At 46.4% G+C, this 15,418-nt stretch overlaps 1 protein-coding gene across 1 annotated transcript in view; it reads left to right on the plus strand.

The window, feature by feature from the left end:
• Positions 1-14,825, plus strand: part of SDK1 (sidekick cell adhesion molecule 1) — a 660,854-nt gene extending 646,029 nt beyond the window's left edge. The window contains exons 42-44 of the mRNA XM_054042917.1: positions 109-229; positions 1,856-1,985; positions 12,240-14,825. Coding sequence (XP_053898892.1) covers positions 109-229; positions 1,856-1,985; positions 12,240-12,512 — 524 coding nt within the window. The 3' untranslated portion in view covers positions 12,513-14,825. The remainder of the gene's footprint in view (positions 1-108; positions 230-1,855; positions 1,986-12,239) is intronic.
• The last annotated feature ends 593 nt before the right edge of the window (positions 14,826-15,418 follow it).

Here is a 15,418-nt window from a genome sequence, read left to right on the forward strand (position 1 = left end):
GGACGAGGTTTGACACTTGTTTGTAGTGGTTCTTTAGGTTATCACTAGGCATATAGTTGGTGGGGAAATACCTTTGTCTTTACTGATTGTTTCATTGTTTGACTCCAGGTAAAAACATCTCGAATGTGGAAGAGTCGGTCACACTGGATAACGGAGGCTTCACAGCCCTGGAGCTCAACAGCCGACATCTCAACGTAAAGAGCACTTTCTCCAAGAAGAATGGGACGAGGTAGGATGACGGACCCTCTTTGTCTCAGTGTTGGCCGTAGCATTCAGTTATTGCCGAGCTTCATACCTACCACAGGACAAGCAAAGGGGATTATGGGGTGGAGCTAGGGTTACCATTCGTCCGGATTTACCCGGACATGTCCTCCTTTTTGTACTAAAAATAGCGTCCGGGGGGAATTTGTAAAGCACTCAAAATGTCCGGGATTTCCCCCCTCCCCCGGCAGAGCAGAGCGAGCGGCTGGGAGGGCTGCAGGAAAGTCCCGGGCTGGACTCCGGAGCAGCTGTAGAGGAGCCGGATCCGCCCTGCATTCTGAGCAAGTGTCTCAGCACAAAGTGCAGCCTCCCCTTTTGCAACTGGGAGCAGTTTCTGCCATACAGCGTAGCAAAACGGGAGCGAGAGCACTTTGTGCTGATACAAGGGCAGCTCTCCCCTGCAGCCCGGTCCAGGCCAGGGACCGGGTTTTGTTGTGCAGGGCCAGGGATCGGGTTTTGTTGTGCTGGGGAGCGCAGCCACGTGTCCTGCTCGCACAGAGCCCAACACCCTGTTCTGAGCAGCAGGGTAAGGGGGCCAGGGGGCAGGAGAAGGGGCAGGGAGGTTCTGGAGGTGGCAGTCAAGAAACGGGGGGGGCTTTTTGGGGGGAGTGGAGAAAGTTTTGGGCAGTCAGGGTACAGGTAGGGGGTAGGGTCCTGGGGGGCAGTTGGGGGGGTCTTAGGAGGGGGCAGTTAGGAGACAAGGAACAGGGAGTCTTAGGTAAGGGGTGGGGTTCTGGAGGGCAGTTAGGAGCAGGGGTCCCAGGAGGGGGCAGTCAGGGGACAAGGAGCGGGGTGGGGGGATGAGAGTTCTGGGGGGGAGCTGTTAGGGGGCAGGAGTGGGGAGAGGGATCGGAGCAGTCAGGGGACAGGGAACAGAGGGGTTTAGATGGGTTGGGAGTTCTGGGGGGGGCTGTCAGGGGGCAGGAGTGCGGAGAGGGATCAGAGCAGTCAGGGGACAGGGAGCAGAGGGGTTTAGATGGGTTGGGAGTTCTGGGGGGGGGCTGTCAGGGGGTGGGGAGTGGTTGGATGGGGCGTGGGAGTCCCAGGGGTCTGTCTGGGGGTGGGGGTGTGGATAAGGGTTGGGGCAGTCAGGGGACAAGAGGCAGGGAGGCTTAGATAGGGAGTGGAGTCCTGGGGGGCAGTTAGGGGCAGGGGTCCCAGGAGGGGGCAGTCAGGGGACAAGGAACGGGGGGAGGGTTGGGGGTTCTGGGGGGGCGGGAAGTGGGAGGGGCAGGGGCGGGGCTAGGGCGGGGCTCCTCCCGTCCTCTTTTTTGCTTGCTGAAATATGGTAACCCTAGGTGGAGCTCTGTTTGGAGGATATGGTGAAAACTGTGGGCTAATAGCTAAGCCTCTGCCCCAAAATGCAACATCAGCCCCTGATGGTAGATGCCATGATCAATGATTAAAGAGATCTAGGCCTGGAGTGGGACAGTAAACGTCTCATTTCAGGGTTGAGATAAGTGACTGTGTTTTTGGAGTTCAGAAGAGGGTGGGAACTGGTTGATATGTTATGTCCAGGTATGAAAAGGATTGTAGGACATGTAGTGTACCCATTATTTAATGTTCCATATGCTTTCTCCTGATGTCCACCTAGGTCCCCTCCTCGCCCAAGCCCTGGTGGGCTGCACTACTCAGATGAGGATATCTGCAACAAGTACAATGGAGCAGTGCTGACTGAGAGTGTGGCCCTGAATGAGAAGCCTTTGGAAGTGTCAGAATCAGAGGTGAGTATATCCCCCTTCCCTGGCCTCTCCTCCCATCAAGCAGTACCAAGGCCTTGCACAGTCATTGAACTCACTCATCTCCTCACTGCATGCAGCAGGTTCTCTGGAAACAGATTTCCATGCCTGCATTATGCTACTTTTGCATCAGTTTTTCATATTCAGGCACAGTACTTCGGGGCATTCAAACCTTAGAGTCTCGTGGCCCCTCCCCTCTAGAATAGCATCTGTCTTTAAAACTAAAATGCCGTGGTGAAGAATAATGAGCAGGTGCCAACCGGAAAAACTTGAGGTCCTGTCAGATATTATTAATAAAAGGCAAATGCAAAGCAGTAGGCTTCACTGGTTAGGCACTGAGCTTCCCGCTCTCCCTTCAATGTTATCACCCTGAAGCTCCTGGAAAGAAAGCATGAAACAACATGCCGTGAGAAGTCCAGCTCCGTGCATCTACTGTCTGAAGTGACATTTAATCAGAAATGAATTTCACATCATGGAATTGACCCAAATGTGGGAGATAGTTTGGAATTTGACAGTGAGTATCTTTTGCAGCTGATAGGCAATTCCAGTCACTACTGAGGTTCCATAGAGCGGGTCTTTTATTTGTAAAAATTCTATGTCACCTTCCATTCAAGAATCTCTACCTTTGTGAGTTAGGTAAGTATCCTTGTGTTACGGATGGGGAAACTGAGTCACAGAGGAGTGACTTTCCACAAGATCACATAGCAAATCATTGTTAGAGCCAGGATGCAGGTTTTCTGATCCCAGTCTTATGCTCTAACCACAAGGCTAATCTGCCTTCCTTTCTGTTTGCCAGTGATTTTCAAACTGGGATACACGAGCTCTCTGCAGGGGGTATGCAAGAAAATTCCTATAATAGCTGACAATGCATTTTATATAGTAAGACCTGGCAATCTAATCCTAGATATATTATAACCCTATCTCGGATGGGGTATGAAATAGACTACATTATTTGGAAAGGAGTACGCAGCCTAAAAAGTTTGAAAACCATGTATTCTGCGAGGAAGACCGTACTGTGTACTATTGCTGTGTATTTGACAGTCCTCTATTTTCTGTCTCACATTCGCTTTATGAAGCGCTTATAGTCTGTATAAACTCAGCAGGAGCCCTGGCTTAAAGGGCAGGCTTTAGAACTGGCAGTGAGGAATGTGCAGAAAGGTACATTTGTCTCTCAAATTGGGTGCTGTCAGCTGAAATCTTGATGAATCCGAGATGACAGCACAAGCAGCAAGAAGTGGGCCAAAATATTCCAGATCTGACCCTTCCAGCAAGAATAAACCAAAAGCAGCAAGTGGGGAAAGAAGATGACAGTTTTCATCTGCAGCTTCTCTGCACCTGCAGCTACAGCTGCTGTTTTTTATTTTTATTTTTTTTCTTCTTGCTGGTTTCCTGGCTCTGACCTCTTGTTAATTACCCTGGACAGCCTGCCATTTTATGTTGCCCTGTGACCAACCCTCCGTGCAGTCAGTGTTTCTTGTTGTAGCTCAAACAAGCTACAGTCTCTTTGTGATGTACACATATTACCTACAGATTAAATCCATGATGTCTGTGGTCATGTCCCTGTACCAACCCATCATGAAACCTGCCATTAATACGATTTGGTGAGCATGATCATGAATTTAGCACTGGCACTTTCTGACATTAATTTCAATATTCCATGTGTTGTTTTCTGTATAGTGCACGAAAACCATCTCACAAGTCATCATTTCTGCCCTACATAAGTGGGCCCTGTTTACACAGCATAAACAGAGGAAAGTGAATTTTATCCTTGCTATTTCCTTTGTATTCCTTTCTGTGCATGCTTCTATGCAAACAAAATGTGCCACCCATTTTTCCTTGGGGCTCAGATATGCAGCCCTTCTATATAGTGCCTTTGATGCTTGCTTGTTTTTCCGTGAGGAATGCTTTTAGGCAGGACATGTTAATGGGCTCCCAGCAGAGGCATATCAGTAGGGGATGCTGCCTTTTGATTAGTCTGGAAATGCTGTTTAGTTTGCGATCGTTGACCACTTCTATCTTACAGAATTTGAGTATCTTTTCTCTCTCCCTGTTTTGTGTTTTCTGCTCATTTAGTTTCAGTTCTCACAGGGTTTCTTAGGAGACGAACTTTATTTTCCCAGGATTTCAGTTTTTCTGTCATCTTTAGCAGAAAGAGATGTTCTCCATGATACAGATGTCTCATTTCCATGTGGGCACTGCAGAGGCTCTGTCCTTTGCAGCAGGAGATGTTCTGATGCTGTTTTCCTCTGATGCCTCTTTGTATGCGTCTTGGATTCCACTTAATACAGTGTGCATTTGGCCAGCTGAGGCCAAAATTGTGCTTTTTGCTTTCAGCCCAGATGTCATCTTGTTGAATTTTTGCTTTAACCTCTTAGCCTGAAAAGTGCCAAGATTTGGCATGGCGGAGAGGGAAATCAGCTGCCTCCAAGTGCCATGGGGTCACTCAAATGTGAACAAGGCCATCATAAGAGACTCATGGACTGATTCGCCACAGTTAGATCAGTACACAGCTGTCTGGGAGCACTGCCTCTGAGCCTCCCACTGAAAGAGGAGAGCAGGAAAAAAAATGGGAGAAGAATATACAGTATTCAAATATGCATATAAAAAATACTAACATACACTCCACGTCCTGGAATACACTTCACATCCTGGAAGCCAAGTATTTGCAGATGGAAATGATTTAATTGGCATCTACAGTAGACAGAGCAGTCGAGTAATAAGAGAGTAAGTGCCAAATGACAATTAATGATAAAAAACCAAAGCTCTTAGGTACAAGCTCAAACAGGTTAGGCGCTGTGCAGATACCTTCGGGGAGTTCTGAGGCCCGTGCGTAGTCGCTTGGCACAGCTCACCTTTCACCAAGCTAGAGGAGGAGCCATCGTTTTTGGGGAGGTCGGAAGGTTGTTTGTTTGTTTTTTGTCATTTCCTAAAGAGTTTCTCCAGAACCTGATGCTTTCACAAATTATCTGGCCATGCTGAATGCTAGTGCTTATGATGGTACATTGATGCTCCATGCACTATAACTGAATTGTGGTTTCTCAACTCTGTATGAATATAGTCTATTATTCACTTATAATTCATTATTGAGAAGGAATCAATTAGTATCCAATAAAATTCTCCCACTGATTTTGATTAAGACGGTACCACATGAAAGCCAGCTGTAGATGGCACATTAATAATAATACCTACCTCTCCCAAAGGCTACATCTACACTACAAGCCAGGGGTGTGATTCTGAGCTCATACAGACGTACTCGGGCTAACTCTCATCAAGCTACAATGCTAAAAATAGTAGTGTAGCTACGGTAGCACAGGCCACAGAGGCACGGGCTAGGTGCCCCAAGTGTGTATTCACGAGGTTCAGGTGGGTTTGTGCTCAGGCAGCTAGCTCATGCCACTACAGCTGCTGCCGGTGCTACTGCTGCTACACTACTCCTTTTAGCATGCTAGGTCGGTGATAGCTTGTGTGCGTATGTCTAGGCGAGCTGGGAATCGCATCTCTAGCTCGTAGTGTAGATGTACCCTCAGTGAATAGATATCAGAGTGTCCACAGACATCTTTGCCTGTCTGTTTCCTTGTCCTCTCTCCTACTCCTTACTCTCAACGTGGCTGACGCATTTCATTTCAACCAATAGGGTGCAGATGGTTCGTGCACTCGCAGGGGAAAGTGATGACTGGTCCTGATACTGTCACTTGGCAGTGAGATGAGCTATTCATAGGTAGGGAGGAAGAAGTGAAGAGCGAGGAAAAAGTAGATGTCACAGGAAAACACATCACTGGCTATGCCTGTATTGGTGCAGTCATTGGCAAGAGCTGCTGTTCTCTACATTGTTGGTTATAAATGAACATATATGTGAACACTTCAGCTCCAATCGCTTTTTAAGAAGTTTGACAACCCAGGACTATTTTCAAATTTCCCATAATACTAACCCACTAGTCCCTCATTTGTCTCCTAAATAGCATTTGTGTCTTTCATCTTACCAATAAAATACTTAAATTGTCAGGCATTTTCTTTATTTGTTGCTTCAGTGGCATGCACGCACCTTTGCTGTCAGATTAGAAACTGACAACCACAGCCAATCAAATTCCAGCCTACCATAGTTTCCTAGGTAACAAACCCATAATCATGGTAAACGGCTGCATACAACAGAGAAAACAAATAATAAAAAAAACCAACCCTACAGCATTTCCATGTAGTCAATAGTTCTGAATCATTAAAAATAATATATCCATTCCACAAAATGATCCTGCAAGCAATCTTGGTCATAATGGGAGACCGTGGGGGAAATATACCTTGATACTCCCTGGTTTACAGAACTGGGACTCGAGCCAGGAGAAAATTTTTGGATAAATAGTTTGTTCACTGAAAAAATGCAGTTTTGGTCAACCTGAAACTGTTCCCAAATTTTACATGAATTCACCAAATGGTTTTGGCGAGGGTCCGAGAGCCTAGTCTCCAGCCCAAACCCAACTGTCTACACTGCAATTTTGTAGCCCCGTAGTCCGAACCCACGAGCCCAAGTCAACTGATACCGGCCAGCGTGGGTGTTTTATTGCAGTGTAGACATACCCTATGAAACTTGTATCATCTACGTCTGGCCCGGAGGTTGCCAACTTTTCTTTCAGATATGGACTTTGCCACTATTATCCATGTGTAAGCAGGGTCTGAATGAACTCTCCCCGACAGCTAGTTGGGAGTGGGAGCGACTTCAGGAGCAAACTGTATTTACATGAACATATCTACTCTGCCAAGATATCCAGCAGATAGAGCGGTGTTGCTCAAAGTGATCAACTTTGCCTGGTGTTGGGTTACTGTAGCGGGGTGACGATTCACCTCTGTGGTGCCTCCTGATGGTCATCCAGGGAATTAACTCTTTCCACTCAGGAGCGCCCTCTGCAGGCCTGTGTCCCACTTGCCGCTGGCCACGGTGTCCCTCCCGGATCCCGGTGCCCCTTCTCTCGGGGTTCTGCCCCCTGCAGAACCCCTGACCCCCTATCCCCACCTCACCTCAGTCTTTGGCTACTGCCAGTCACTGTCTAGCCCCTGCTCATTGGGGCAGACTGCAGTATATTTGCCACTCATCATCGGCAAGGAGGGTTTGGACCTGCTGCCTCTGCCTATCCTTAGGCTGCCCTCCGCAACCCCAGTACCTTTTCCGGCCTTTAACAAGGCCTGCAGCCTGGGAGTTTTCCAGGCCAGAGCTCCCCAGCTCCTCTGGCCTTTCCCCAGCCCTGCTCCAGTCTAGGTACCCTACTCAGCTCCCAGCAGCCAGGCCCGTCCCTTTCAACATCTTGAGAGAGACTCTGGAGCTCTGGCTAGCAGCCCTTTTATAGGGCCAGCTGCAGCCTGATTGGGGTGTGGCCCCAGTTGAGGCTGCTTCCCCAATCAGGCTTTCCCCAGTCACAGCCCTCTCCAGGGCTGTTTTTAACCCCTCCGGGCAGGAGCAAGGTGACCACGCCGCTACAGTCACTTTAGTACTGAATGCAGAGGTGGTGAAATGTTGTTATCAATGTTGCTGTCTTTATTGTATGAATAAAGGGGAGCAGAACTGTGCTTCACCTGTCCCAAATGAGGGGGTCACCCTCAGCTGAAAGGACCTCGTTAAGCCAGAGGCTCAAATGCCAGAGCCCTGTGAAAGCAGGAGGGTGGGGACAGGTGTTCTAGCCAAGAGGTTTGGACTCTCCCTAAGGACTCCCGGTCTGGTTTAACCTGTTCCTCCCCAGTGTTCAAAGATAGAGCTAAATAGGCTTCATTTGGAGCCTTTTGTTATTTTAAGTACTCAATACACTGAAATCACTTGTGATGCGGCAGCGTTTCTGCCCAGCCTGCTGAGAGCAAAAAATCAATAAGAGACTGACCTGCAGAGGTCACAGCAGAGAGGCAGGTGATGGGTGACCGGCGAAAGTAGGGAGCAGTTGGCCAGCAGGAGCAGCCAGTGAAAGTGGCAAGCAGGCAGCTGGTGGGGCGGCCAGGCGGCAAGCAATCGCGGCTGGCAGTGCGGCCAAGTGGTGAGGAACAGTGGCTGGCAGGGTGGCCACCAGAAGGAACAGTGGCAGGCAGGACAGCCAACCAAAGCAAGTCTCAGATGGGGGAGCAAGCAAGGTGCCTCCTTCCCCGAGTGGGAGGTGAACACACACAGTTGCACCTCTGAACCCTGGGTCCTCACAGGTGGGGAGGGATAGCTCAGTGGTTTGAGCATTGGCCTGCTAAACCCAGGGTTGTGAGTTCAATCCTTGAGGGGGCCATTTAGGGATCTGAGGCAAAAATCTGTCTGGGGATTGGTCCTGCTTTGAGCAGGGGGTTGGACTAGATGATCTCCTGAGGTCCCTTCCAGCCCTGATATCCTATGATTCTAAGGGTAACCACTGTGAGTGTGGGAGCAGAGGGGGGCACGCTAAAGGAACTTTTGGCTGTAGAACTCAAGAACATGAGGCAGAAGACTCTGCTCCACGCACTCTGGGGTGGGTGTCCTGCTCACAGTTTTATGTGTATGAATTCTGCTGGTGGCATTTTCCCTAATTAATGTCGGGTGACTTTTCTCCTTTCACTTAAAGTTTCTTTTCTACTTTCAGACTCTGTACTTGCGAGTGGGGAAGTATTGCCTCTCAGAGGCGCACAAGGGTGGTGTGTAATTTTCCCAGGTTACTGGGTGGGGGCTCAAGCTGGTTCTGTGTTGTATTGTTGAAAAGGAACCTGTAGATATTGAACCCCACCCTTGCTGCTGCCGGCTCCACCTGGCAGAAGGATTACACATGCTTTTGTTGCCTCAGGATTAGACTATTGCAATGCACTCTACACCTTAAAACCATTCAAAGACTGCCGCTGCTGCAGAGTGTAGTGGCTTGCCTTCTGAGCAGGACATCTTGCTGACAGTATGTTATAGCAATTGTGATGGGTTGCCCCCCACTTCGAGGTGCCACCTGATGTACTGGCAGGGCCTGCCCATTCCACTAGCCTGAGCTCCCTCACCCTGTCCTGCAGTGCCAGGCCCGCAAGCCTCCTGTAGCACACACACAGGTAGGGACTTGCCCAACGGCAGAAAGATACAGACACAGAAATCAGCTCTGCGTGGGAAGAATCAGCTAGGGGACTGCCCAGCACTCAAGTGCCCACCCCCTCTGGAGTGCAAACCCAAAATGGTATTGTCCTGCGCTGAACAGAGAACTGTACAGCGAAAGCTCATGAAAATCGCCCCCTCCCTTAATGTGAGGAAGATATGCACAGCTTCCCCCCCCCTCCAGTTATGAGTTGCACAAACTAGTTTAGAGAAAACAAAACAAGTTTATTAACTACAAAGGATAGACTTTAAGTGACTATAAGGGATAACAAACAAAGCGGATTACTTAGCAAATAAAACAAACAAGCAAACTAAGCTTAACATATTAAGAAATTGGTTACAAGTAGTAATTTCTCACCCTAAATGTTGTTTTAGACATTTCTTTCACAGGCCAGACACCTTATACAGCCCAGGATCAGCTCTTCTGCCCCCCCTCAGTCCTTGTTTCTTAGATGTTCTCAGCAGTCATCCTGGGCGGGGTTTCAGTGAAGAATTAACCTGATTAACGTACTTCCCTGCCTTAAATAGGATTTATATATAGCGGGAATCCTTTTTTTTCCCAGTTTAATCCCCACCCCCCCACCCCCACTAGTGGGAAAAATACTAGTTGTCCAAGGTGAAATCCAGTACCAGGTGACATGTTCACATGACTCTGCAGTGTCAAAGCAGCCAGGAGTCAAAGATTGTTTGCAGCATCCCAGGAGATGAGAGATCAGCATCTTCAAAGTCCTATTGTTCTCCCTAATGGCCCATCCAGGCTGATTGAATTCTGCCTGGTCTGCATTCCCCTGGTATAAACCAACTTGTAATTGTTACATAGTCAATATTCCTAACTTCAGATACAGAAATGATACATGCATCCAAATAGGATAATCATATTCAGTAAATCATAACCTTTCCAATGATACCTCACATGACCCATCTTGCATAAAACACATCTTAGTTATGCAATATTCATATCACAACAACGTCCCTATGAAGAATATGGGGCATAGTGTCACACCAATGCTCTGGGATCTGTGCTAGCTGCCTATTGGTTTCCAGAGAGAGTTTAAGGTGTTGGTTACCTAAATGGCCGACGGGACCGGCCTGCCTGAGAGATTGCCTCTCTCCCTGTGCAATACTGCCATAGCTGCAGTCAGCAGAGGCACTAGAGATGGATCCATGTGTTATAAGACTCTGGAACTCCCCTTAGATCCGAAATAGCCCAAATCTGGTGACGTTCCAGGCAGGCTGCAATAGACATCTGTTCAACAGGGTTTTGGATGAGGCTGACAGTTTGCTTCTCAGGATGATGACAGGGTGGAAAGGAGCATTTTGTAGTTAGCAGGCTGGCTGAGTTCCTTTTGGAGAAATTGTTTAATGCTGCTGGGTTTGGTTTTGTTGTAATTATTAATTATGTGTCAGGATGCCCGGAGCACTGCGTAGGCATCTATTTTATTATTCAAAGTGAAATAAATAAGTAATAAAAATACAATAGCTCTGGTAGTGCCAACCCACTGTTAAAAGCAGTAGGATATTTTTTGCAAAATTTCCCTGTTATAAAAAATGCTACTATGTTATAAAAAACTGCTCTGCAAAGATTTTCAAAGCACAGTGGTTAAAAGGCCTAAGACTTGTCTACACACTGTTGCTGATAAAATGGGCACTGAATTTACTAGTGTTGATGCAGCGTTACTGACAAATGAATAGGATGAAGGATGTGACATCCTTTTTTAACAATAGTTTACAGGGCATCTGATGCTTGTTCTTTGGGGAATGTTAAAAAGTGATTAAAGAGGGATTTGAAGGAGGAGAGGGCAGTTGTGTAACATACAGGAGATGAATGAACATGTGTTTGCTGTCACAGATCATAATGACATGGAAACTTCCTAAAGATACACCAACACTTTAAATCTAATGCCAGTAACTATAAACTGCAAACTCTAGTTATCCATATATCTGTTGTATTTCTTAAGCAACTACTGCTTTGGTATCTAAAGACTTTCAGAAGCAACCAGACTATCAAAAAAGAGAAAAACCATTTTTGCATGACAAGCCCAAGGGTGTTAAGAAAAGACCTAAATTATGGAAATGTTTGAGCAAATATTTGTACATTTCACATGATGTCTGTTCTTGGTGGGAATAGAAATACAAGACAAAGGTGCACCTGAAATGCATCCCTCATCGAAGGCTTTGCTTTTGTCTCTGTGTTCTGATGGGATCTACAAACCAGTTGAGATTCTATCTGTTGGGTAACAGCAGCACCACTTCAAAAGCAGGGCAGACCAACGGAGCTTGTTTGATTAACCTAAAGGAGCTTCCAGACTCCAGCTAGCTGGTGGTGGGTGCTCCTTAGCTGGCTAGCCACCTTGCACAATTGATTGATGGAATAAGAGTCTATCTGAGCACAGGCGAACACATGGACCATCCCAGGAAAGCAACTCCACCACTTTGGAAATACTCTTTCAGGCCTGGTGCTCAGTTATCTTTCAATATTGCTAGTTTTGTAAAACAAAAGCCGTTGAACTTTATTTGATGCTATTCTGATGTGTTATCAGTAAGGGCAATTGTTCTGTGCTTGAAATCAAATGTGATTTTGTTTAATTTCCTTTATAACGACATAGCTAATTTCAAAAATCAGTTGGGCTTGCGAGCAAAACCCAGTCACATGCGGGTGCCTCAGTGTTATCACGATAAACACTGGATAGCAAATTTGGCTCAAGCCAGGGAATTTGCATGAATATTTTTTTCCTACATATCGAAATGTGAAAGATACAGAGAAACTTTTTCTGTTCAACATTTATTAAGATTTCACTTGTCTTGACATTGAAACTGTGAGCGTTTTGATGAAATGATTGAAGGCTTTTTATTTCACTGGGACATCTGTACATTCCCTTGCATCTTCTACTGAAATAGAGCTTGTTACTCTTACAGCAGTGAATTGAGACAGATCTCTCTGTCTCCTCCAGCAAGGGTCCATTGGGCAAGGCTCTCTCTCCAGCCCAATTCCACTGTAACAGAGCTGTGCTAAATCAGAGCACAGTACTTTTCTACGTGGGCTGCACTTAGACTGCAGACCTGCCTATCCTAAATATACAGGCTTGTGGTGTATGTGGTGGTGGTGATTTTGTATAATCTGTATTAGTAAGGAACAACCTAAGTCATGGATGCTAATGGCTGTTTTCTCTCTAATGCTGCAGGCCACTGACTCGGATTACGAAGATGAGTTGCCAAAGCACTCTTTTGTGAACCATTATATGAGTGACCCCACATACTACAATTCTTGGAAGCGTCAGCAGAAGGGTGTGAAGCACCCAACGCCCTACAGGTATGAAGAGTGCGCGGCGAGTGAGACAGAACCCTATTTCCAGACTGTCATCACAACGCAGAGCACAGGTGGGGTGTACACCCCACCAGGACAGCCTGCTCCCGGCTCACGGACTCCAGTGACAGGGTTCTCCTCCTTTGTCTGACACTGGGAGGGACCTGGCAGCACAGCGGAAACTCCTGTCAAGATGAGAATGACCTATCACAGTGACTGTGTGTGTGATCGGTGCAGTGAACTGTGGGTAAATTTCTCTATCAGGGTAGAACAGAGGTGAACGTGAATGAGTCTATTTTTCTGAAGACAATCAACTCTTAAAACACGGAGCTGAACGTGCTAAACTTTTGTTTAAAAAAATATTCTGAAAAGGTACAATTTTAACCACTTGTGAATAGTAGGGGGGGGTTTTTAACCACTTTTGTAACACTGCTTCAGGAAGCAGTTCCCATATTCTTCTTTCCTCTTTCCAACCAAGGAGGTGAATTCCCTTGATGCTGTGGGTGACTTTGTGATGTAATTTGAGGAGAAAACACAGGAAACCTCCCAAGATCTCCCCCACCCCCATCAGGATCAAGTAGGAATATTTAAAGAGGGGGGAATGTTTTTCATGAAAAGCCACAACATTCTTTCCCCTGCTCCTTATCACCATTCTGCCTCCACCTTAGAAACACCAGCTGATTAGTTTACAGTGGTATCACTTCTCTTGCCTGTAGGTTCACTATGGGTGTTTCTGATAACGAATATCTTACCTGCTTTTCTATCCGACTCAAACAGGGTTCTTGAATTCCTAAAATATTCCTACCCCCGGCTCCTCTAAGAGGAGACAGCTTGAAAGTTCTGTAGATGGTACTGGGTGAAGCAGCTAGGATGCTATTCTGATGTGGTATCCATTTGTTCTTGGTGTGGCTCTAACCCTCCTTTGGTAGACTGCATGTGCCATTTCAATTGCAAATCTGAAAGGAAAAAATAGCAAGAAGAGGAAAATTTGAATGAACATGACAGTTACAAACTGGGGAACCTGCTAATTGATTGATTGGTTTTCAGTAATCAAAGTTGTCTTTCCTTGTCGATAGAAGCCAAGCGCCTTCCTCCCCGCCATGCCACTTTGACTTGATTCTGCAGCACTGCCCACTGCTCTGTAAAAAGTACATATTGTTAACAGGGTCGGTTTGTTTTTTATTTAATACAAAGACACATCACACGAAGGGGGTGAGTTTTGGTGTCCACCGGTGCCTTTTATTGATTGTTGCAGCTTTGTACAAGAGAGAAGCGACAAAATGTCTCCAAATAAAGTTCAACGGGTTTTCAAACGTTAGGGTTGCGAATTACCTCGTGCACATTTACAGGCTCGCTCTGTGCACCAAACCTCCGGCCTTTAGAAATGAGACAGCTTTTTTTGTTTGTTTTACATCCGTTTTGTACTGCCCCATTTTTGACCCGCAGCGCTGCAGGCTTTTACCCAAGTCTGTTGTGTTTCTCAGTAAGTGGTTGTTTTCAAGGGGAAGCTGTCAGTGGTTTAAAGAATCCTAGTCCAGCTTTTGGATTTAGCAACAGTCCTGCAACACCATTTCTACATGAGGTGTTTGAAACAATTAGTGTGGAGTAATCATGTCCTTGGCACTGCTGCCATCTGGCAGTTCCTTCCAGGTGTGTTTGGGGAACAGCCATGAAAAATTGGCACTGCTGCAACTGATGAAGGCACCTTTGGGGGCGGGTGTGGAACAGCCTTGGCATTACTATCATTGCTATTTGTCCACATCTTCAGCAGAGGCATGAAACAGCTTTGGCATTGTCCCAGCTGCTCCCTGCCAATGGCCTTTAGGGCAGGTTTGAAACAGTCATTGCATTATTACTGCTGTTACCTGCCAGTGCCTCTTCAGGGCAGATGAGGAACTAATTGGGCATTGGCACTTCTTCTGGACAGGTGTGGTGCAACCACAACCTCAGCACAGCTGTTGTCTTTCAGTGCCTGCTCAGAGCGGGTGACCTTAGTTCTGCATTATTCTTCAGTACTGCCTCCGGGCACTGCAGCTCTAGGTGCATACTCTGTGTAGCTTTGACATGGGATTTATGTTCCTTTCCAAACGCTTCGGAAAAGAAAGTGATTCCAAACCCAAAACTTCAGAGAGTGCGTTTAACAGCTTTTGAAGTTGAGATAACTATCCACAGTTCTTGGGATGGAAAGTGTCTTGGAGAGACATGTGCTTGAGGGAAGAAAGGAGCCTCCCTCTCTTCCAGTACTGCTTGTGCACAGGGGACAACTGGAACTTACTGTGAAGGTAAATGGAGAAATGGAGAACATGGAAAGAAACGACTACCTTTCTGTGCACTTTGACTGTTCTCTTAAGCCATATGGACATTGCTTTAATTAATTAACCGAAAAGAATTTGTTTTGAATCTATTGTTTGAATTTTTGTTTTGTTTCTTGGGGAAAATTACATGAGTGAGGGTTTTGCTTTGATTTTTTTAATAGCCTCATTATTTCCTGTGAATTGATTTTTTTCAGCTTTATTATTTCCTGTGTCTGAGTATGTATTTTTAGATTTGTTTTGGGGGTTTTTTGTACAGAATTGTTTCTACAATGTAGCTGCCCTGGCAGTGTGATAGCTGTTGGAATTTTAGTAACTGTGCTGATCCAATAGCCTTGAGGGATGATGTTACTGGACGCATGTTTCACGCCCCTTTGTGGTAAGATACCTGGATTGGAAGGTTTTAGATCCAAACCTGGAAAGGCTTAGGTCCAAAGTCAGTGTTAGCTTAAGCAGGTGCACCACCACTGATGACAACACCAGGTCTGAATGTGGCACATGATAGAGCACTTCCTGGAATAGTGTTACCACCACATTGGTTTGTATCCCAACTTCCATTCTCATTGAGCAAACAGCTAGTGAACAGTGCATGATAAAAGGAAATGGACCTTAATGGCCACCATTCCCCTGTGGCTTGAAGAGGGGAACGGTGAGAACTTGACAGGGTGAGGTGAAGGGAATATTCCTCCTTCCTTCGACCCTTCTGCTAGTTAAACTGTCAGGAATTTTGTTGAGTTTGTTGAGG

The sequence above is a fragment of the Malaclemys terrapin genome, chromosome 10, assembly GCF_027887155.1.
Source record: "Malaclemys terrapin pileata isolate rMalTer1 chromosome 10, rMalTer1.hap1, whole genome shotgun sequence".
Classification (NCBI taxonomy): domain Eukaryota; kingdom Metazoa; phylum Chordata; order Testudines; family Emydidae; genus Malaclemys; species Malaclemys terrapin.